The following is a 22,307-nucleotide window of genomic DNA, read 5'->3' as shown; positions in this document are numbered from 1 at the left end:
ATCATCGTAGTAGCCCTATGCCTGATTCTTAATTAAAGGCAACAGGAGATTAATTTGAAACATTAATTTAAAAGTGCTTACACAAAAGGAAAGAATTATTGCAATAAAGCCTAAAGAACTTTTTTGTCCCTAGATGTAGAAGACAGAACTAGCTCAGGGTCCTGGGGGAATGGAGGACATCCTAGTCCATCCAGGGTAAGTATATCTAATCTTTTTCCTAAACCAGACTTCCTGCATATGTAAATTTACAGTCTTAAATTTGAGTTTTACCTGATTGCATAGAAAAATGTACATGCAAACTTGGCTGTAGACCAGCTTCTCTTCAGAATTGCTTTTTTTACATTCTTATGTGATCCTGTGATTGAATTTGACACCTGCTCCACTCTTGCTAACAGCTAGCAAGAATTTTCATTAGCCATTTTGCCTTGCTAGTCAGTATCAGCCATTGATCCAACACTGTATGTTATCTCAGTACTGTAAGAGGCATTTTTTGTTATTGTTGACATTTCACTTGATGTAGTTAACTTGCTGGGAGATTTTATGTCTCACTGGCACAGATATCTACATGCAAAAAATCCATTGCATAGTACTGGGAAGCACTTGTACCCTCAAAATGTGCTCCTTCCTCAGTGGGGGTCAGACATTCTGCCACTCTTCCTAACATTGAATGGTACCTTAGAATTATAGAACTACAGGGTTAGAAGAGACAGCAAAGGGTCATCTAATCTAATTCCCTACCAACATGCAGGATTATTCCTCACTCCTTGGGTAGTCCCACTGAAGTGGAACTACTGGAAGGGAAAACTACTATTCCTCATGAGTAGACAAGTGTTCTCAAGGGTGGCAAAATCTGAGCCCACATTTTTTTGTTTCCACTCAGTCTGGCCATTTACAGCGTCTTTCTACTTCAGACCGCTCTTCAGATTACCATCTCTGCATTTCCCTGCCTTAACATTCTGCTCAGCCTCTGTTGGTTTCTTCAGTGAAATGGCAGAGTTCAAGACTTTAACAAAAGAGTAAAAAGTTTTTAAAATTGATATTCCCTGCTTTGGTGGAGGTGTAGCCTAAATGTCTTTAGAACAAATCATTAACTCACAACGGGCTATGTATGTGAGGCTTAAGGGACCCGTAACATTTTGGGGACAACTTTCAACAACTACAGGCCTACAATCTGCCTTTAAAATTGTTCATTCATAGGCAAACATGCATCTGTATCCTTAAACTTAGTGACTGCACACAAGGACTAGTTTTCATTCACATTTATCTATTTTGCGTGTACAAATGCATATTTGCACAAATTCTTACCTATTTGCTCAGGAATGCGCATATTTTAGTGGCACAGCAGAGGTAGCCAGTTTAAAAATATAGCCCTTAAACCTATTTAGGGCCCACCAATCTTTTCCCCCAAGCTTGAAGGGATAATACCTCCACTTTCAAAGTCAGAACATTTCAGAGGGCTGTGGATAGTGACTTCTTTTGTCTTCAGGCAATGTGCTACTAACTTTAATCTTCAACGTACAGTAAGATCTTCCTTCTTACCAGTAACTTTACCAACCCATTGCTCCAGCTGTCAAGTTTGAAATTCTAATGCATTATGTGGATGAGCTGAGGAAATCTTTCCTGCTCCTCACATTATTAATGCACACACACTAACATTAAATTAATTCCTCTTACAGTAAAGTGTAGCTATGGAACTACTACCTACCATGGGAATTACTGAGACACACTGTATTTCTTGTTATTTTTATAATAGCTGGAATACAACATAATTCATTAGTTTTGACGTTGAGAAAGTTGTGTTTAGAATTGCATGTAGTCTCAGGATTAAATTTCCATTTATTTGAGTGATAAGAAATATCCCTTCCAATAAAACTATATATATATATATATATATACACACACACCCCAGCAGTTCTGTCCACTTATGAGTCAGATTGTATAACCCTTACATACACTGGGGGGCATTACTCACCTCAGTAGTTCCATTGAATCTACTCACATAAGTAAAAGTTCACTAGCGTAAGTAAGGATTGCAAAATCAGCCCTCTCTGGAAAAGGCCGAGTCCTGAGCTCTTTAACTGGGCAGACCTCCCATTGGGATCCGAAGCTTTGAGCCTCTGCCCCAGTCCAGTTGCAGGATCAGGGCCTTAATATTGTTCTGAGGATTGGGCTCAAAAATCCCAGTATATGCTGCAGGATCAAGATTACGTCTTCATGTATTCTGCAAATCCATGATATAAAAGTATGCAAGACAAAATGTGGCTTCACCCTTATTTTAAAAGTTTGTTTATGTTGCTGTTTAATTGTCTCTTAATGAATGTGAAGGCACAGGGCTTGCAGGCATCGCTAGCTGCATTTCAGCACCTTAAAGTAAGAATCTAGTGAGGTGAAAGACAGCGTTATTGTTCATACTCAGTCCATTCTTTTTTTTTTTCCCCCTCCTATGGGCAGATTCTGCCTTTGGCTAGCATTATGCCAACTGACACGTCTAAGTAAATTTACTTAGCCTTGCATTACACTGCAGCCAGCTGAGCAGAATGATTTTTTCCCCATTTACTGCATACCAGGATTGAATCTCAACCATTTCCATAGAAGAGGAAAAGCCAATCACCATTTCTTATTATACCTGGTTTATCCCCATTACATCATTACTTCACACATCTGTCCATTTTATTTTTATCCTTTTTTTCCCCCTCGATACTTGTGGTTGCTTTTAGGGGAAAAAATGTTTTGAAAATTAACCTGTAAATTTCCACATGCAATTATTTAGGCATACATGTCTGAATGTGAGTGTACCAGTATATCATGAAATCATAAAAGAAATGAGCACAGTCCCTGGGGGAGAGGATCTTGAATTTTCATCAGGGCTCCATATCAGCTTTCTGGTTGTCTTATGCAAATCACTTGACCTCTGTGCATCTCAGTTTCCCCATCTGAAAATGAGGATGATATTTCTATGCCTCGCAGAGGTGCTGTGAGAAATTAGTAACAGTGTTGGAAGATACACATGGAATAGCAGCACTACAGATGGACAGACTCTGGTTCATTTTTGTGATTACGTTTGAGGGTTTGTAAAAGTACAGTAGTTGTGAGGTTAGACTGGGAGGCTAGGCTGGGGCTGCTTTGAAAATGTGCACTCTGGTCCTGACAAGATTTGCGCACGCGCTTAATTTATGCACTGTGACTAGCGTCAGTGACTTCAGTGGAAGTACTCACAGCGCACAAAGTTAAGCTCATGGGTTAATCCTCCCAGCTTTGGGTCTTGTTCCTTCATGAGAGAAGTAGTATTAAACACCCATTCACTTCAGGCCAAATTTTGCCTTTGTGTGCGTGCAACAACCACTGGCTTAAAATGACAAATTTCTACTTACAGATAGTAGACTTTTAAAAAACCCAGATTTATTCTTTCTTCTCCCCAACTGATATGAAAGCAGAAAGACTGGCACAGCAGATGAAAGACATTTGATGACTTGCACAGCACCACGCTCCCTGGTATATTATCTCAATTATCAGGCAGGTGTGTCCACAAAATAAACACATATTAATTACTAACAAAATAAAAATGTTAAACCGGCTTCAAATAAATTTTGGATTGCATTGCCCCCAACAAACTCAGTGGAAGAGGGCAATGGAGGGAATAAAGTTTCTTCATTATTCAGGAATTGAGGGGAAAAGTATAACTTTTTTCTCTGTTATTCTTACAGAAAGTGTTTGTGTTAAAATTGTAAAACTCTTTTCCCCTTCCCAATTTATTAACAGAACTATGGAGATGGGACTCACTATGATCACATGGCAAGCAGGGACCTTGGGTCACATGACAATCTCTCTCCTCCTTTTGTCAATTCCAGAATACAAAGTAAGAAGAAATCCAATTTCTTAATGTGGTTTTGTTTTTCAAAGGCTTAATTTTTAAAAGTGGAAGTGAATGAGTGCACCATAGTTTAATCTGAGGGCTTGCGTTTGTCTCCCAAGCATTTTGGGTTTTGTTGTACATAGACTTTGGGAGGAAATATTGAATTTTGCCTCTTAAGCAACCTCATATTTTGAAAAATGTACACCAGTGCTGTTTACTGAATAGCCTCTATTTTCTTCATATAAGAAGTATATGGCATTTAAAGCAGACTGCCATTTTTACCTAGAGCAGTGAATGTATTTTTCCTGAGGCTTAAGTGTTTTCTTTAAAGGTGTGACCACTTGGCAGAGAATTAAACAGAACTTTTTAAAGTACAAAAAATGTTGCTGAAAATATTACAATTAAATGTTCTTTAGAGGGAACAGTTAAATAACAAGAGATTGAGATCATAAACCATTGTTTTCTCTGGATTGTGATGGATCATTGCATGTTGGGACTTGCAGTCTCTCTGGACTGCAAACTACTGGATTAAAGATGAGGCTGCCTGCAACATGCTCCGCTCAGGACAAGCCAAATTCAGCTTGTGACATTTGGCAAGTCAGCCCTCACAGTTAAGGAAAGCTTGGATGTCCCTGCATTCATTTTAATGAAGCTTGCAAGGATTTAGTGTAGCAGCTATAACCATAGCAGTATAAAGAAAGGCTATAATTATCTGCAAGTGAATGATAGCTACTGTCTTTAAATCATGGTTGATAAATGAGTTTGGTTAAAGTAAATATATGATGTAAAAATATTAGTAATCCTTGTGCTTGGCCAAGATCACACCCTTCTACTGCAGTTATCAGTGAACTAACTGAAATGCCGTGATTGAATGTAAGCCAAAGAAAACATAGAGCTGTAACTGTGATATATCATTTTGTGAATGTAATGTGTTCTCCTAAAATATGCCTTGTCTTTTAATATTAGGAAATACTTGTGAGTTGTTTAACATTTGGGATAATGTTGAAGCTTGTAATCATTTGTACGTATTCCCCCACAAAACATGGTTACAACAGTTTCAAGGGTCTGACTTAAGCCAACAAAAGCAAGGAAATTCCGACACTCCATTCTTAACTCACGCCATTGGGTTTAGGTAGTGCAAATACGTTATAAATAGTCACACACTTCTGTGAACCCACTGGGCTGAGTGATGCTTTCACGTTTAACCCTTTAATGCGGATTTTGCAATTTAAGTCTGTCTCTCTTAACCTCTGCTCCTGCCTTACCCAATAAATAAATAGCATTAGTCTGCAATTGTTTCCCCCTCATTTGGGGAAAATGCTGTTTTCCCTTATTTCAAAAAAGTATTCATGACAATAAAATAGTTTTGCAAGCACATTTTTAGGAATAAAATAACAGATTGATTAGATTTTTTTTAAAAAATAAACACATTTTTCTTAAACGTGATTTTTCTGCTGAAGCCTGATTGTCAAAGTCAATGTGAGTTTCACAGCCGCAGCTGAGAGAATAATCAGGCCTCAATTTTTCTGAAAATATCAACATTGTCAAATTCAAGATGTCTCTCAGCAGCACTTGGTTTGTAATGGTCATCATGCTGAAAGGTCTGGACGTGGAATGTTCCTGCAGTGTCCTTAAGTTTCAGTGTATGTGCATTTACTGAAAAAATAAAATCATTTGGAAATAAGAATACTGATGTTCCTCCATGTGCAGATTAGTGTGCATGTGTGTGAGAGAGAGAGAGAGGCTAACAGCTTCTGACAAGTGTGTTATTGTGTAATAATGCACGCCTACTGTTGAAGCCAATCAGCTTGCTCCCTCAATCTAAAGCATTTTGTAACCCTAATTTAAAATCATTCTCTGGTAATTAGAGCAGATTCCTTTTAATTTGTGCTAGTTTAGGCAGCAAATCGCATGGAAACCACACTTCTATTCCCCCACTTCCACTAATTTCTTAAAGCCTAGATTGTGCCCAACCTGCTCAGGTGTGCAAGGGGCAGAGGTAGGGATAATGTTGCAAGGAGCCTCCCTGTGTCTCTTGTTTCACCTATGCAGAGGCCAGACAGTCTCATTAGGGAGTGGAGGCAGTTTTCCCTCCTAGCACCCTCTGAAGCTGACTACCCAAAATGGGAGAGGGGAATAGTGGGTGGTGGCACTGGTACCCCACCTTCTGGGGCATTGGCCAGCAGAGCTTTTATGAGGGTGAATGAGAGCTGTTGCAATGTACACTCCCTAGCAAGATGCCAGGAGTTAGCTCCTCCTGGAACTTTTGCTGCAGTCCCCATGCACTCCCGCCTTGGTTGCGATAGTTAGAATCAAGTCCTAAATGTGGAAGCCAAGGCCGTCTGCTGTACTATGCTAGAGAATGCTACTAAGTCTGTGAATCTCCCACTGTTTCTAAAGAAAGCACTGTTCTGTCAGATAAGCTGTCTGGTCTGAAACACGGGTTGTTATTGTTTTCAGAGTGTTACATTTTCCACCTCAAGCAGATTTTGAACAGAAGAGGATTCTGTTTTTGGCGAGACGGTTTACCTGACATTGACAAAACTGACTCAAAGTTGAGGCCAAGGCAATGTTCTGCTGAGCAGAAAGTCAGAGAGCAGTTTACTAACTGTTTCAAAAGTTGGTGATTAGAAAGATCATTTTAAATAAAGAGAGAGAATTCTTTGAGGGATGTTAAATTCTTTAGTACTCCTGGGCAACAAGGACCTTATTTTCTTCTGTGTCTTGTATGGTTTTGCACACTTAACTAATCATTAATGATGATGGTGATGATAATAATTCAATAAAATAATCAGTAATGCTGTTTATTTCCCAAACGTTTCCACAACCGAAACTGCTATTAATTTGTGCTGATTACATTGTATTTGTGATTTTATGATGAATTCTAATTGTTGCAATTACAAACAGTGCACCATATTTACTTTAATTGAGTCCATCCTGAACTAATATGGGATGTGGCTCCCAGTACATGTTTTATCAGTTTCCCTCTTCCTGTCAGATCATCAAATTATCCAAAGAAAAGGTCCCCAAAGATCTACTGTGGAGCAGTTTGCACCTGCAGAGAGAGACGTGTAATTTTGTTCACATGCTCTTCTTTTTGCTGGCAATTGATACAGATATAGAGCCTGATTATCATCCAACTTGAGCCTATTTTATACTAGTGTAGTTGCATTGACTTCAGTGGAGTTACACTTGATTTATGGTGGCATGAAAACAGAATCTAGCCCTTAGTAGTTTCATAATCCATAGCTTTTATCTGATTAAAAGAACAGCATTTTTTAACTTCTAAGATGTTTCTTTCTATGTCATTACATTGTTATTATTCTTAACAATAAATGTTAATATATATGTTTTATGATTGTGCCCATAATTCAGTAACCGAGTTGGATGGCAGCAAGGTATATGATGAGCAATATTCATTTTATAGAAAAGAGTTACAAACTTCAGTTCCTTTGAATTTTCTTTTATATTTTAAAATATTTGGTTTTTTGAATGTTGTGAGCTATAAACCTAAATATTTTACCTCATTGTCTTTTAAATTCTTAGGTTTTATTATTGTTTCTTTATTGGCATTCTTGGAGGTAAATAGCACTGTGTAGACAGACATAAGCATACAGAGCATGGGAAAAAAACAAGATTCAGTGTGTATACTGCCAATTCACCTTGATCCAGGTCTGCAACACCCGTTGTATTTAAGATCATCTCTTGAGCACATTTGTTTTGAATAATTTGCTGTTTTTATGGTGTAAGCAAATCAAATGGCCTCCAAGGAGTCCAACCCTGAGTCCAGTTCTTTCAACCAGTTTTGGACTTAGGCCTACAAGAGTGAAAGGTTAGGATCTTAAACCACATCACCTTCTTATTCCCTCAATATGAAAATATATGAGAAATTCATCAGAGGCCTCAAAGCAATTTATCTGTGCTATTAACTTAACCTGTAAACTGATGTGGGTTTGTATGTCCCTCTTGTACTAGCAAACAAGACATTGTTGATTTTTTTGCTGCACACTCAGGGTCAAGTTTATGTATGGTGCTCTGCTGTTGGCAAAAGCACAGAGAGAGAATGAAAGGAACCTTGCTTGCTACTTCCCCCTCACAACAGGGGCCAGATGCAATTCTCAGCCACTGTGCACAGAAAACACAAGGACTGCTGGAAGCTAGTGCTGACATCAGTGTTAGTCTCGAGCTGAGGTGTTCCCTCCCACCCTTACTCCAGCCAGCAAAATTGCATTCTGTAAACGATGTACCTGGGAACTACTTTGGTCTAATAGGCCATCCTTCAAAAGCATGGTGCCTGTCTCAGGCATAGTGTCTCTGGGAGCTACCCCTGGGTCAAAGCCTCTACATTCCTCCATTTTCATGGGTTGTACCTTATTGGCTTAATCGAGCTCTTATTATGTGTGATCTAGCATGTAATCTTAACTTTGAAGAAAGAATAGTTTTCCAGGAAGAAAAGATTTTGGGTATCAATGTATTGACAGCATACGATGAGCCATGAATATTTGTAGAAATGTTGTGGTGGCTGTAAAGGCCTATATTGTAAGCTTTTGTTTTCAGGTATCTATTTTAACTGAAATGTGTTTTATTTTTTTAAGTGTCCAAATTCTTGCAGGGAGTATTTAAATTAGTCTTTGCTTCAAGCCATTTAATAATTGGCTGTAGGGAATTAACAACACTATATTATGGCAGAAAATGATTTTTTTCTCCTAAAGTGTTGCTTCCATGCGTTGAAACAATTATCATTCTGTGTCTCCAGAGTCCAATGAACATTGCCCAGTAAGAATACATACAAGAACTGGTAATACTACAGGGCATGGAATACATTGTTTTAGTTGTATATCATTCCATACTGGATGCTTGATTTTCAGGTGCGTTGTTTGTGAACTGATCCTACCTATGATATCTTGCTAGTACATTAAATCATTTACCAGTATACAGTAACTTGTTTCTAAACCCCCTGTAGCTTAATGGAACATTTCACTGCAGGGATTAGGTTGAGGTTTCAGGCGATGTTGAAGAAAGCTCCTGGCTTATTTGGTGACCTTTGAATCGCATCTGGGTTACTGGTTGATATTTTGATTTGGTTACTGTGGTCATATTGTGACAGCTGCTGGTTCATTATAATTCAGTTTCTCTGCTCAATTTGCCTTGCAGGAATACTTAGCTTTGTGTTGCTTCAAAGTATTTCTAACCATCCTGAGTGCAACCCAGTACGTGGTAAAAGGTGAAATGTTGTGAATGCTTTGAGATCCCAGCAGCAGTCCACTAAAAGGAGAGTAACACAGTCCACTTGACAAACAGTCACAGTTGAGTGTGTAAAGAAGGAAAAAAACCTAATGGAGATGTTACCCATTCCAATGATACCCAGACCTGTGGATTACTAAAAGGCTGGTTTAATGGCCACTGATAAGATCAGAGGCAAGCTTGCTTTATTTCTTTATTTTAAAAAATACACAAAAACAGGTTGTGCAGTTCTCCTGGTCTTTTTTCCCCATCAAATAATTCTAGCATTGGGAGTATTGATTTTATGTATATTGTTGAACAATCTGTTCTATTCATTGGCATAAGACAAATGCTGCAGAACTTTGTCCATCTTTCATGTATTCTTTGAGAACGTTTAGAGGAACTCAAATTCAGTGTACATACATACCTTAATTTTTATGGCTGTGGGATAAAGAGGTGAGGTGGCTGAGTGATGAAGCTACTTGACTACAAGCCTAACACTTGTGGGTTTGGTGCTTGCTTGTTTCATGTGGACAGGCCACTTCTACTTCACTTAGCTGTAAAATGGGTACATGATCTGGCGGGCTATCAGGTGTAATGCTGGCTCCTTTCTGTCCTGCTGGCTATGTAGCTGATGTGCATCAGGAGATTGGCTCAGGGGAGTTTTGACTTTACTAATAATCTATGTATGTGAAGACAAAGTCATTACAGGATTATGGATCTTTGTGCTCTCTTTCTATTCCTAACTAGAAAATGAAAACAGATGTGATGTACTGGTCAGATGCACTATACTGGAGCAGCTCCTTCCCCAGAAGTATCTTCCATCATAACTACCTAGTCAGTTTTCAGAGTAACAGCCGTGTTAGTCTGTATTCACAAAAAGAAAAGGAGTACTTGTGGCACCTTAGAGACTAACCAATTTATTTGAGCATAAGCTTTCGTGAGCTACATCCGATGAAGTGAGCTGTAGCTCACGAAAGCTTATGCTCAGATAAATTGGTTAGTCTCTAAGGTGCCACAAGTACTCCTTTTCTTTTTACCTAGTCAGTGTTGATTCTTCCCAGTGCATGGTTGTCTTCTTATAAGAACTTTTTCTCAGCATGCCTTTCAGAGGGCTGGCCCTTGAAATTTAGTAGAGACAGGTAGTTGCATCTCCAGATTGGACATTTTGCATTTGTTTGCTGTCTCCTCTCTTCCATCTTGTAAATATTCTTTATTATCCTGTCAAGTTTTTGCCTGGTTTTCTCTTATTTCTGAGGAGATGGCACATTCCCCAGGTAAAATGGATGGAAACTTGCAAATGATGCTAAGCTATAAATTGGGTGCATCTTGCTATGTGAGATTATATAGTACTGTATGTTGTTAATTAAAACTGGCATATAAAGACAGTGTTTTGTATTGTATAACACTTAGTGTTAGGTAGGACTCCTGGGTTCTACTTCCTCTCCTACTAACTTGCTGTGTAACCTTTGGCAGGTTGCTTACCTCTTTTTTTCCTTCAACTTAGCCTAGGTTTATCCATCTGTAAAATGGATTGGAGTTGTGAGGCTTAACAAATTATTATATGAAAAATATTTGAGTTCCTTGGGTATTCCAAGTAAGTGTAAAGTTTTATTAATATATACTGTGCTATGACAGCACTCATCTCTGTAAGAACTGTCCTTATTTGGATATGATTTTCTTATTCAGTTACTGTGATTATTGGCAGAATTGGTAGCACTGCCTATATTAAGGTTGCTCAACATTTTCAATTATAAGGCCTTGTTTTCAATTTCTTATAACTTTCCCAATTTATAACTATTTGGGCTAAAATTCTCCATATCGACTATCTGACATAAGCTTTTTTTATTTTTAAAATTTCAGAAAAAATGGTTCCCCCGATTTCTTAGAATGAGTTTAGGGAAAAATATGATCTTTTGCCCATATTTAAAAAAAATTCATAGAGCTGTTTCATTGAGAAGCTCAAGCATCTCCATGCTTTGTTGCAGGGACATTAAATTTTTCAGGGAAGTTGGCTTGGCGTCAGGGATGTGCATTTTTCCAACCCTGTGAATATTCACCTATATTGACTAATTTATGAGCCTTTGAAAAAATTCAGTTTGCACATGCTCAGTAGAAACTTGTTAGCTTGGCCGCTAAATTCTCCAAAGCTTCCTTCTGCACTGAGCATGCTCCAGCACAGGGCTGTTGGGCCTGAGTAGGCTTTGCAGGATATTACTTCTCTCTGCTGCTTTGGGGCCACTGCTGTGCAAGGTACTGTAACTTAGGAAAGGCAGAGTATCTCTCCTGTGCTGTCAGTCCTCCCACTGTTGGTAACGAGAATGATTTGAATGCAGAGAGGTGAGGCATGGGGTCCACTACAGGGGGAAAATATGAGAACAGAGGAAGAAGGGGTTGTGGGAGCCAGAATGTGGAGGGGAGCGGAGGGGGGTGGGGTAGCGCAGGAGTGCTGGATAGGCAGGGACACACTGTGGGGGGAAGATGCCTATAACCACTAAATCACATTCTCTTTATAGAGCCTGGAATTGAACCCAGGAATACTGAGTCTTTACATTCCTCTGCTGTCAAGAAATAGCTGTAACTCCTCCCCTCCAGCAAAATGTCTTTTCCCTTTCTAGTGTTTCATCCACAGGGAGGATAACAGTCTACTCCTGCTGTCAGTTATTCCATTACCTACAGTGATTGAGGTCTGTGCTGTTTCTATAAAGGTCTGAAACCTCCTGATGACCCAAGTTGCGTGTCAGTATGGTTCCAAAGGATAGAATTCCTGTTGTTCTGTTTTGTTTTTTAAATTAGGAAATCACTAAAAAAAAAAAAAGATTAAAGAACATTAAGGTTGTTAAATCAAAGATTCAAAGTTAGGAAATGCCATAATTAAGGTTGCCTGTGCAACCTGAATTCAGCCCCTTTGTGCATATGCATTATGATACAGTCTTTAATGACATCATCGCATCCTATTTTTTCCATTGGCTTCCTGCCACATTCAGTGCATAGGATGGATGGTGCTCAGGGAATGAATCAGGATTGTGTAGTGAAGAAGGCTACTGTATGTAGGACACCTGCCTTATTTGTTGCAGAAGTTGGAAGGTGTAGAGTGTTGGCGGGGGACTGAATAAAGAGAATAGATGGTCTTATGGTTAAGGAAGTTGAAGCCATCCTGGGGAACTGGAGTCTATCCTTGTCTGTGCCGGAGTTCCTGTGTGTTGCTGGGCAAGTCACTTAAGCCAAATTTTTCACAGTTGGCTACTAATTGTGTGTTCCTCATATTCTGGGTGCTCAACGTGAGAGATCTAGGGCCAGATCTGCAGAAACACTAAGTACTCAGAATTGTAGCTGAAGTTAGTTGAAACTGTGCTTTGAACATGGTAAGTGCTAAAAAAAACAACTAAGTACTCTGAAAAATCAGCCCTAGGAGTCTCAAGTTGGGCACTCAAAATCAGTGGACACTTTTGACAGTTTTTCTCATTAATCTCTGTGTGCCTCAGTTTCCCAACTGTAAATTGGGAATAATAATGACACCTAATCTTGCGGGGTGTTTGTGAAGATAAACTCATTAGTGTTTGTGGAGCACTCGGATACTGTGGTGACAGTATCATAGAAACATTCCAGAGGAAAAGCTAATAACATTTCTATTCAGTGAATGGTTTGAGTGGTCCTCTGCTGTTGACAGCTGACAATAAGCCCTCAACTGCACACTGATTGAGGAGGCTAAAAAGAAATACTGAATAAGATATGTTTGACTCCCATTGCAGAAACCCTTTAATTCAGCCTGGGATTGAGCTTGAACTGTGCCCATGAACCAGCAGTGAGTGGTTCCCAAGAAAAATGTTTGGAGCCTGAAGCAATTTTTGATTCTTTTCCCTTGTGTTTCACCGTACTTACAAGCTTTTTTCCAGGGCACTCTGTATGGTATATATCAAAACTGAGAATGGCCTTTTTGGGACAGGCCAAAAGTGGTAGTAACATGGTATTTCTCTTTTCATCGTGATTGCTTGAGACTATTCTATGTGATCAGGTGGTGGTTCTACTTTCATCTGTATTATTTTTAGAGAGAATAAGAAAAAGAAAGAACATATTTCTGTTGTGCTCTCTGATCCAAGCAGAGAGCACAAGGAAAGAAATCAAACAAAAATACGTCTCCTTATCCCTAATGACACTTGTGACGGGTTTCCCCTGGGGTGCCACCTGGAACTGGGGTATCACTGAACCCTCTGACCCACCAGCCTGGGCTCCCCCTCACACTGTGCTGCTGTGACAAGCTGCAGACCGGCTACCGCTCCTACAGTTCCTCCAGCATTCACACAGGTAAGGACACACCCAGCTGCATTACATGCAGGCTCTCTGACCAGCCACTGCGTGAACCAACAATAGAGAGGTTATAGCCAGAATAACCACCAGTTTCCCAGCCTAGGACCCCCACACTGGAGTATAAACCCAAAATTATACTATCTTGTGCTACACAGGGAACTGTACAGTGTAAATGCATAGAGTTCACCCCTCCCAAACACTTCACTCCAAGCTTATTGGTTTAGATTAAAACATAAAATAAATTTATTAACTACAAAGGATATATTTTAAGTGATTATAAGTGATAGCAAACAGATCAAAGCAGATTATGTAGTAAATAAACAAAAACGCAAACTAAGTCTAATATACTAGAAAGATAGGATTTGAATTAACAATCTCTCACCCTAACTGATGATACAGGCAGGCTGCAGATTCTTAAGGCACAAGCTACATTACTTTGCAGCTTGGAATCCCCTGGTTTTTCATACACAAGCTATAAATCCCTTTAGCCTGGGTCCAGCACTTCCCACAGTTCAGTCTTTGTTCCTCAGGTATTTTCAGGAATCCTCTTGTGGGGGAGTGAAGGAGAACTGATGATGTCACTTGCTGCGTTATATAGCATTTAGCGGGAACCCTTTGTTCCAAAACCAGTTCCCAGACCAGTGTGTAGAAAAACATAGACACCCCAAAATAGAGTCCAGAGTTATGTGGCCTGGTTACAAGCCCTTGCATACCTTGCTGAGTCATAGCAGCCATTACTTACAGGGTATTTGGAATGCTCACAGGAATGTTAAGTTCTTCCAGAGTCCATTGTCTTTGTTGATGGACCATCAGCACTGTCTGGTTTCTTCGTTGTTGTATTAGAGAGGGTAGTCACCCAGAGTCCACATGATTGAAATACAGATACGTAGTCAATATTCCTTACTTTAGATTAAAAAATTATCTATGTATACTAATAGGATAATCACATTCAGAAAATCATAACTTTTCCAATGACACCTCACATGATCCATTTTGTACAAAATACATCATAATTATGCCATAATCATATAATAATATCACTGGGAAGAATATGGAGTGCAGTGTCATAACACTGACCTCCTTTGTAAAGTGCTTTGAGATCTACTGATATAAAGCAGTATAAAAGTACTATATAAGAGCTAGGTATTTTTGTTGTTACTATTATTTAGTCTGTCCATCTGATTCTTGCCGGTATTGGCCTAGTTACTAGATCTTAGCTCATTTATTTCTTTCTGAAATTTCTTTGAATATTGTCTTACTTTTATCCTATATTTGGCATGATGTATGTATTATATCCAAAAATATTTTGTCATATCATTTGGATGCTTGTGTTGTTATTGCATTATTCCTGTAGAGAAGCATACAAGTATACATGCCTTCTGTAATGCCCCCATTAAATGGACCTTTCTTAGTACTGTTATCAACAGATAGTTGGCCTGACATATGGATCTCCCAGTTTTACAAGGAGAAACTTGTTTAATTGATGTCTGAGTTCTCCTGTTGCATTATGCTGTGGCCAGGAGAGTGGTGGTGTTGGGCAAAGCTTCATGAGTTTGCAACTCGTAGCTGACACACATGATTCTTTGTATTCTAATGACCACAAAATATTTACAAGTGTACAGCTGGTAAAGATGAATGGGAAGGTTCACAGAATGCTGTGCAAGTCAGAACTGAAAAAATTCATAGAAAACCTCAGCAAGATTGAAACGGAACCCCATCTCTTTTGTGTTATGAGGATGGAGGTGGCCACTTTAGAGGTTTCTATGTAAAATCTGGGACATAGAAAGTCTCTTGGCAAGGAAAAAGGTAATGATTGGCCCCCTATTAGGGTATGTCGAGACCTAAGTTCCCTCTAAGCTGTGCGGCAGCCTATTAAGCGCTGTGCAGGCGCTCAGGGCAGCGACGGGGAGAGATGCCTCTCCCCCAGCCCTGGACCCGCCACAGCGGGGACAGGTGCCCCTCCCCCACAGCCCAGGTGCTGCTGTGGGGAGAGAGAGCTGGGGGGAGTCATCTCTCTCCCCGCCGTAGCCCCGGGGCAGCCTGTACTCCAAACCCCTCATCCCTGGCCCCCCCCCCCCCCCCCCGCCCCGGAACCCTCTCCTGCACCCCAAATCCCCAGCTCCACCCCAGAGCCCACACCCACAGCTGGAGCCCTCACCCCCCCAGCCCAACCCTCAGCCCCAGCCCTGAGCCCCCTCCAACACTCCGAACCCCTCAGCCCCACCCCTGCCACATGAATTTTGTTAGGTGCACCAATATGGAGGTGATGTGTCACACGTCACCGCCATAGTGGTGCACCTAACAAAATTCATTCCGCACATGCTTGGGAAAAATTAGAGGGAACACTGGTTCTAGACAGCAGTCACTGGCTTTAATGTAGCTTGCTCCAACCTCCAGTCCGAGAACAGTGAATCTGCAGCAGCGTTAGCTGTACAAAACTGCCACAAATCCTGGGTAATTACACGTTGGGCTAATCTGCACTGCAGCTCATGTGGTCATGGCTTCACGGTCCCAATCCCTGAAATAGCTATCTTTAATCTACCTTGGGTATGTCAGCTGAACCTGCAGTCATGCACAATCATACCCTTAGATTAGTCATGGCAGAAGGCGAAGGGTGATTGTATGTTTTTTCATTGATGCTAAAGTATAGCCCCCATTGACTCAGATAAGAGCTGTTCCTATTAGTCATCCTTGTTTTTCTCCACCACTGTTTTGTTCTATATCCACCAGTTTCATATAGTCCTCACTTGGATCTGATTTCTTTAGGTCAGGGGCTGACTTTTGTTTTACATTTGTAAAGCATCCAGCACAATGGGGCCCATTTTGTGATTGAGGCCTCAGGATACAACTGTAATACAATTAAATGTCAATAATATAGCCCTTTTAAATGTTAATTATAATTGTGTGTCACAGACAACATAACGAGGGGTAGGGAAAACAGATGGAGGGACCATTCTCAGGACCACAATGGTTGGTCTCTTACAGCAGTCAAGACCTTCTAAAATAGCAAGTTGTATGTCTAGAGCTTGAAGACACTGCCAAGGCTGAGAGGCACAAAATGTTACTTACCTTAAAAATAACATATTTATTTTTAACTGTCTTTCTCAGTCTCAAAAATCAATCACCATTTCCACCACCCTGAAAGATGGGCCTGGAATGCCAGATTCAAATCCAAATATGGATAATGACTCTCTTTCCACATCAAAGTACATTGGTGTTTGGATGCTGGGGTTTGGTGTGGCCCAGAAAAGGGATATTTGATCCGATAAAGAGATAGAGGTCTAGATATAAATTTGGAAACCACCCCTGTCCCAGTCCAATACATAAGAGGTATCCGTATCTGGGATTTTGTTAGGGACTCATCACTAGCTACAACACTAGGACAGTATGTCATGCACAAACCCAGGATCCTATATTTGTTTACAGTTGCACACACACTATGCCAAAGCCATGCCCCTGCCTGTCATTGGCATTGTTATAACTAGACTTGATACTGAAACAAATCAAGAATCATGTCAGTGGAGCTTCTTTCTTAGCAGGATGGAGGAGCAGACTGAGTGGGAAGATGATCTGATTGCTGTGGTATCTCAAAATTGAGAGATCACATTTTAGGCCTTCAGGCATGGAGGCCGACCCTATTCCTGTTGAAGCCTTGGAGTTTTGCTGTTAATTTCAAAGGTGTTAAGGTCAAGCCCCTGCACAGTATTCCTATAAAGCAAATTTGTCCTTCAGAGAAATGTTTCTGATTCCAGGCATCTCTCTATATAAATATATTCCTGTTGTGCATTTTTGTATGTCACCTGGAGAATTATGTTGTGATTTTTGCGGTGCATACCACTGTCATCCTGACTGCTGTATTTGAAGGCAATAAGAATATACCTGCTGAGTGGATTAAACATTTTTTCAGCTCCCTTTGTGTGTAACAGGAGACTTTTTCATTGAGGTAAACTGGGGGAGTTGCGACACGGCTTTCAAATATCACCAAACCCTTACAAGTTTTGTCAGCTGTATTTTACACAAGCATTTCAACCAAATTCTTTCATTGGACAGTGCCCCCAAAATTGGAAAATGTGGCTAGTCTTAATAATAAACATACTACCTTGAAATAATATCTCACAGAGAGCTGTATGCTCTGAATGCTCAAAGGGACAATTCAGATTATGAAAGCAGCTTTATTGTATAGTTGGTCCATTTTGTTCTTAAATGGAAAGATTACTTTAGGGAGTGATGTTCATCAGATTTGCATCCCAGATTTAGCTACATAGTAATTTATTATTTTTGTATTTATTTTGGTAAACAAAGTTATGAACTAATGATAGAATTGTCTCCAACCTAAAGAATTATAGATCAGTTTTAGAATTGCGTCATATAATTTAGTAACTGCCTCAAAATCTCCTAAAACTCTTGGTCAGTGCTAAATATCAACAAGAATTTCATACTGCTTGTGTCCAGCATGGGTTTATACTGTTCTTTAAGCTGATTCATTAAATAAATATACATATTGTAACACCCAGTTCTTTGGACTTTTTGTTGTTGTTGTTGTTATGGGAGTACTATTTGCTAGGATTCCACTTCCTGGTGTTATACCTATCTCAAAGTTACAGGTTATGACTTTCCTTCATCTAAGAAGAGCTGGATGGGTTTGCCTTCATCAACTTCTCTTCTAGATTAGCCATAGAGGTCTCTGCAGAACACATTGATGTGTTTCTGGATGATTATCAGTGTCAGGTTTGGTTTAATCATTCAGACTGTTTGGGTGCAGATCCCAGAATAATTGATTCAGCCTTTTGTGCTTTTGAGGTAGATACATTGAGTATCACCTGGTTTGTGGCGTGGAGGTGTTTTGGAAGATACCACAAAAATTCACCATGTCTGCTTTCTGGAGATATTAGATCCCAGCATACCGACTGCCTCCCTCTATGGCTGCATTGCATTTGTACTATATATGTATATAATATGCGTTCTGTGAAACATTTTGGGATGAAAGGCATTGTATAGATTTACAATATTACTGTTCCCATCCAGGAGTTGATGCATTTTGCAGCACAGCCATTCCCCCCACAAGCACCTGCCACTAACACACTGGCCTTTAGTATCGAACCCAGGCCTCTTGTGCAGTGTGGCAGAAAAAAAAAGCTACAAATGCACATTCATTTATTTGGAAAACTAATGTCAGATGTATAAAAAGAACCTGTAGACTTTGGCTTTGAATGTCTGCATACAAGGCAAAGAATTGTAATATGATTTTGCACTACATAGTTTTCAGTGAAGTTTACATTCCAGCCTATTTTATTTTAAAACAAGTTCAGTATTTTTAGTTAGTTATTTTTGGTGACAGTTGTATTCCTTATAGGATGACATAGAGGAGAGCTATGTGAAAGGTTCTCATTGACCCTCAAACCTGCTTGACCTGAGCCTTGTGTATGAGGCTCAATATTTTGAAAGTTTGGGTATAAAAATTGGTTGAGGTCATCCCTACAGTAAGCGAGTTGGTGAAACCCCTTACACCCACGTGCTTACAGCTATCTCCTCTCTCCCCATGAGACCTTCCTGAAGACATGGGGAAATCACAGGGTTTGCTGTTAAATCTGGAGTGGGGGGAAGTGGAGTGACCCAGATGGGGGAGTTAGGGATATATGGGGGTTCTTTTTGGAGTTCAGAGTTATTGAACTCCAAATGACCTTATGGGCTGATTCTTTTCCAATCCTGCTGAACCAAATTACAAGGTTTAGTCCACAGGCCTCCGTAGGGGTTCACACAACCCTAGCATAAACTGCCATAATGCACAATTGTGCAGTACTTACTGAGGTTCTATTTTCATGTGCTCTCAGGAGCTGCATTTTTCTGCATCTCAAACTCACATTAATACAGTCAGACAAAGAAATTGCTTTTAAAATAACAGTTATGAGGCATTTTAATGGTTAATGAGCTTCTGCTCCTTATCAAGATGAACTTAGTTTAGCTTTCAAATAAGAATTTACTGCTGTTCTCTCGCTGAGCTGATATTAGTTGCAGAGGGAATTTGAGCTCACACCTGTTCTAGCATTAAAAGGAGCTTGTAAGTGACTTCCTTAAAATATTCGCGGGGGTGGGGGGGGCAGGTGGAGGGAAATCCAATTTCTAGAAAATCTCAGCCAACCAGGCAAAGCATTCACAGGCACATCTTTTAAAAATGTTTGGTTTATGAATTGGTTACAATCTTAATATTTTCCAGCGGTATTTTGATCACATAATTAGTAAATATACATTGAAAGGCAGAGGCAGGAGGAGATGACTGGTTTGTATATGCAATAGACCTGTGTTACAGCTGGAAAGTGTACATGTGGAAAAATGTGTGAAACAAAACAAATTTGCTGAATTACTAGGTCATTTACGTAGCTGCTCTATTCACGGTCTGTTAAACAAGCAAAAACAATGGTTTTGTTATGCTCTCTAGTTAAGGGACAGGATGTGTAAAACAATGTGGAGTTGGCTGGATGATTAATAACCATCTTGAGCCCTTACTTACCTTGAGCCTGAACTTTACAGTATATAAATATTTTGAATCAAGGAATGTAGAAGCTAAGTCAGAGCAGGCTCTTTTATTATAAGATGCTATATTTCTCTTCAAAGAAGAGATAATATGATCATTTAAGTGTACGAGGAAGTCTTGGGGGCTCAAAGATGGCTGGATTTTAATATTAGACTGCACTGGAGCTTACCCAAGGGCATAGCTATGATGGCAACCTGTTTTTGGGTCAAAACTAAATGCAGTTTGTCTTGCTATTACCGTTTTCTTCTAAGTATTTTCTCTATAATTAGGAGCTTATTCAAAGAAAGAAATTTAGCATTGGCTTCTGTAGGAACACACCATAGTCTTACAGCAAGAAATATTTGTACTTTGGTTACTGCTATATTTTTAATTCTCTTTATTTTAGGCACCTCTCACAGTTTCTGCCAGGATTGAGCTGTTCTTGTCCCCAATATTTAGTTTCTAGTACTACATTGGTTTTGTATATTGGCTTAGATACACAAAATATAAAGTCAAGTATAAAACAATTCTGATTAAAATAATAAAATGAATAGTTTTGGGCCATAGCAGGGTACAGAATATCTCATTTGCATCATACCACTAGATGCATCACACATGGTCTATTATTATTATTTTATTTTATTAATTTGTTTGTATTAGAGCACCGTGTCATGGGCCATGTCATGGACCATGATCCCACTGTGCTAGGTGCTATACAAACACAAAACCCAACAACAGTCCCTGCCCCAAAGAACTTACAATCTATATCAAGCTCTCATACTATGCAAGCAAACAAGGGTATACAAGGTCCGTGCTTTGATCCTTGTACCCTGTGGGGGAAAAAGAGCATACGTTCAACAGACTCCATAAATTGGATTATATATCATTTTAACTAAAATCAGAACACCTATACATCTCTTTATTCTGCAAACTTTTACAATGTGATTATGGCCATAAATGATTTCTGTAGCTCAAAAGAGAACACAATCAAAATTGCAACGCTTCGATGAAACAATATTTTTGGGAGAAAACATGCTTGCTCTCTAAAACTCATTAAGAGGAAATTGAGCTAACCAGCAGATCTTAAAAGGTGGCCTACTGTGTATATGTCTGAAATAACTGGAAGATACCATGTTCTGATTAGGTCTTGGATGCGAGAGGTCTGCCATTTAAGTGGCAAGTGTTTTTTAATACTTTAAATTCTTTTTCTTTTTTTTAAGTGTGTGATACATCCAATCTCTCACTCTGTCTTCTTTTTCATGTTCTCTTTGTCTGTTTGGGATAATGTAAAAGAAAAAGAAGGAAATCTGAATGGCCTCATATAAACTTCAGAAATCATGGACATAAAGGTAATAGTTTAAAAAGCTTAAGAGGGAATCAAATGCCACCAAATGCCAGAGATAAAGCAATACCAGCTCCATGTCAGTACTGCTAAGCTAGCCCCTCTAGCGGAGCAAGTATGACAAGTCAGGAAGAAGATATCAGTGCCCATGCAGTTTTCACATTAGCCAGCTTTCATACACATGATGGTTTGACAGGAGATACTGACCGATCAATGATGCTAGCACCAGTGCTAGAATTCAGACTGAATCCCAGGAGATTGAACAGAGTACTGGGTTTCAGGTAGTGCTGGGTACTGGAAATAGATACTGTGGTAATAGTCAATTCCCAGACCAACTTTCTATCACAGATTCTGCAGTGTGGTGGACATAAGCACATAGAAACAGCCATACTGGGTCAGAGAGTGGCTAGGGCCAGATGCGTCAGAACGAATGAACAGAATAGGGTAATTTTGAGTGATCCATCCTCCATGCCAGCTTTTGGCAGTTGCAGGTTTAAGGACACCTGGAGCATGAGATTGTGTCCCTGACCATCTCGGCTAATAGTTAGAGCTCTACCAAATTCACAGCTGTGAAAAACCCGTCATGGACTGTGAAATCTGGTCTCTCCTGTGAAAACTGGTCTTTTGTGTAATTTTACTCTATGCTATATGGATTTCATGAGGGAGAGCAGCGTTTCTCAAACTGCGGGTCCCAACCCAAAAGAGGGCTTCGGGGGGTTGCCAGGTTATTGTTTCAGAGTTGTGGAATTGCCATCCTTCCTTCAGAGCCGGGGGGCCAGAGAGCGGCAGCTTCTGACCAAGTACCCAGCTCCGGAAGGCAGCACCCTGCCAGCAGCAGCACAGAAGTAAGGGTGTCAGTACCATACCAAGCCACCCTTACTTCTGCGCTGCTGCCTTCAGAGCTGGGTGGCCGGAGACTGGCGGCTGCTGACCGAGGCCCAGATCTGAAGGCAGCAGAACAGAAATAAGGGTGGCGATACCATACCATACTATCTATCCTTACTTCTGCGCTGCTGCTGGCGATGGCTCTGCCTTCAGAGCTGGGCTCCCAGCCAGAAGCCGCCACTTTC

General features: G+C 40.0%; 1 protein-coding gene across 2 annotated transcripts in view; it reads left to right on the top strand.

Annotated features, from left to right (window-relative positions):
- Positions 1 to 22,307, top strand: part of TCF4 (transcription factor 4) — a 316,697-nt gene that overhangs the window by 102,843 nt on the left and 191,547 nt on the right. For both annotated transcript variants that reach the window (XM_077816689.1, XM_077816688.1), the window contains exons 3-4: positions 134 to 195; positions 3,760 to 3,856. In XM_077816689.1, coding sequence (XP_077672815.1) covers positions 134 to 195; positions 3,760 to 3,856 — 159 coding nt within the window. The remainder of the gene's footprint in view (positions 1 to 133; positions 196 to 3,759; positions 3,857 to 22,307) is intronic.

The sequence above is a fragment of the Eretmochelys imbricata genome, chromosome 5 (assembly GCF_965152235.1).
Source record: "Eretmochelys imbricata isolate rEreImb1 chromosome 5, rEreImb1.hap1, whole genome shotgun sequence".
Taxonomy (NCBI): Eukaryota; Metazoa; Chordata; order Testudines; family Cheloniidae; genus Eretmochelys; species Eretmochelys imbricata.
The sequence above is the reverse complement of the archived record's forward strand: the minus strand, read 5'-3'. Positions and strand labels throughout refer to the sequence as shown.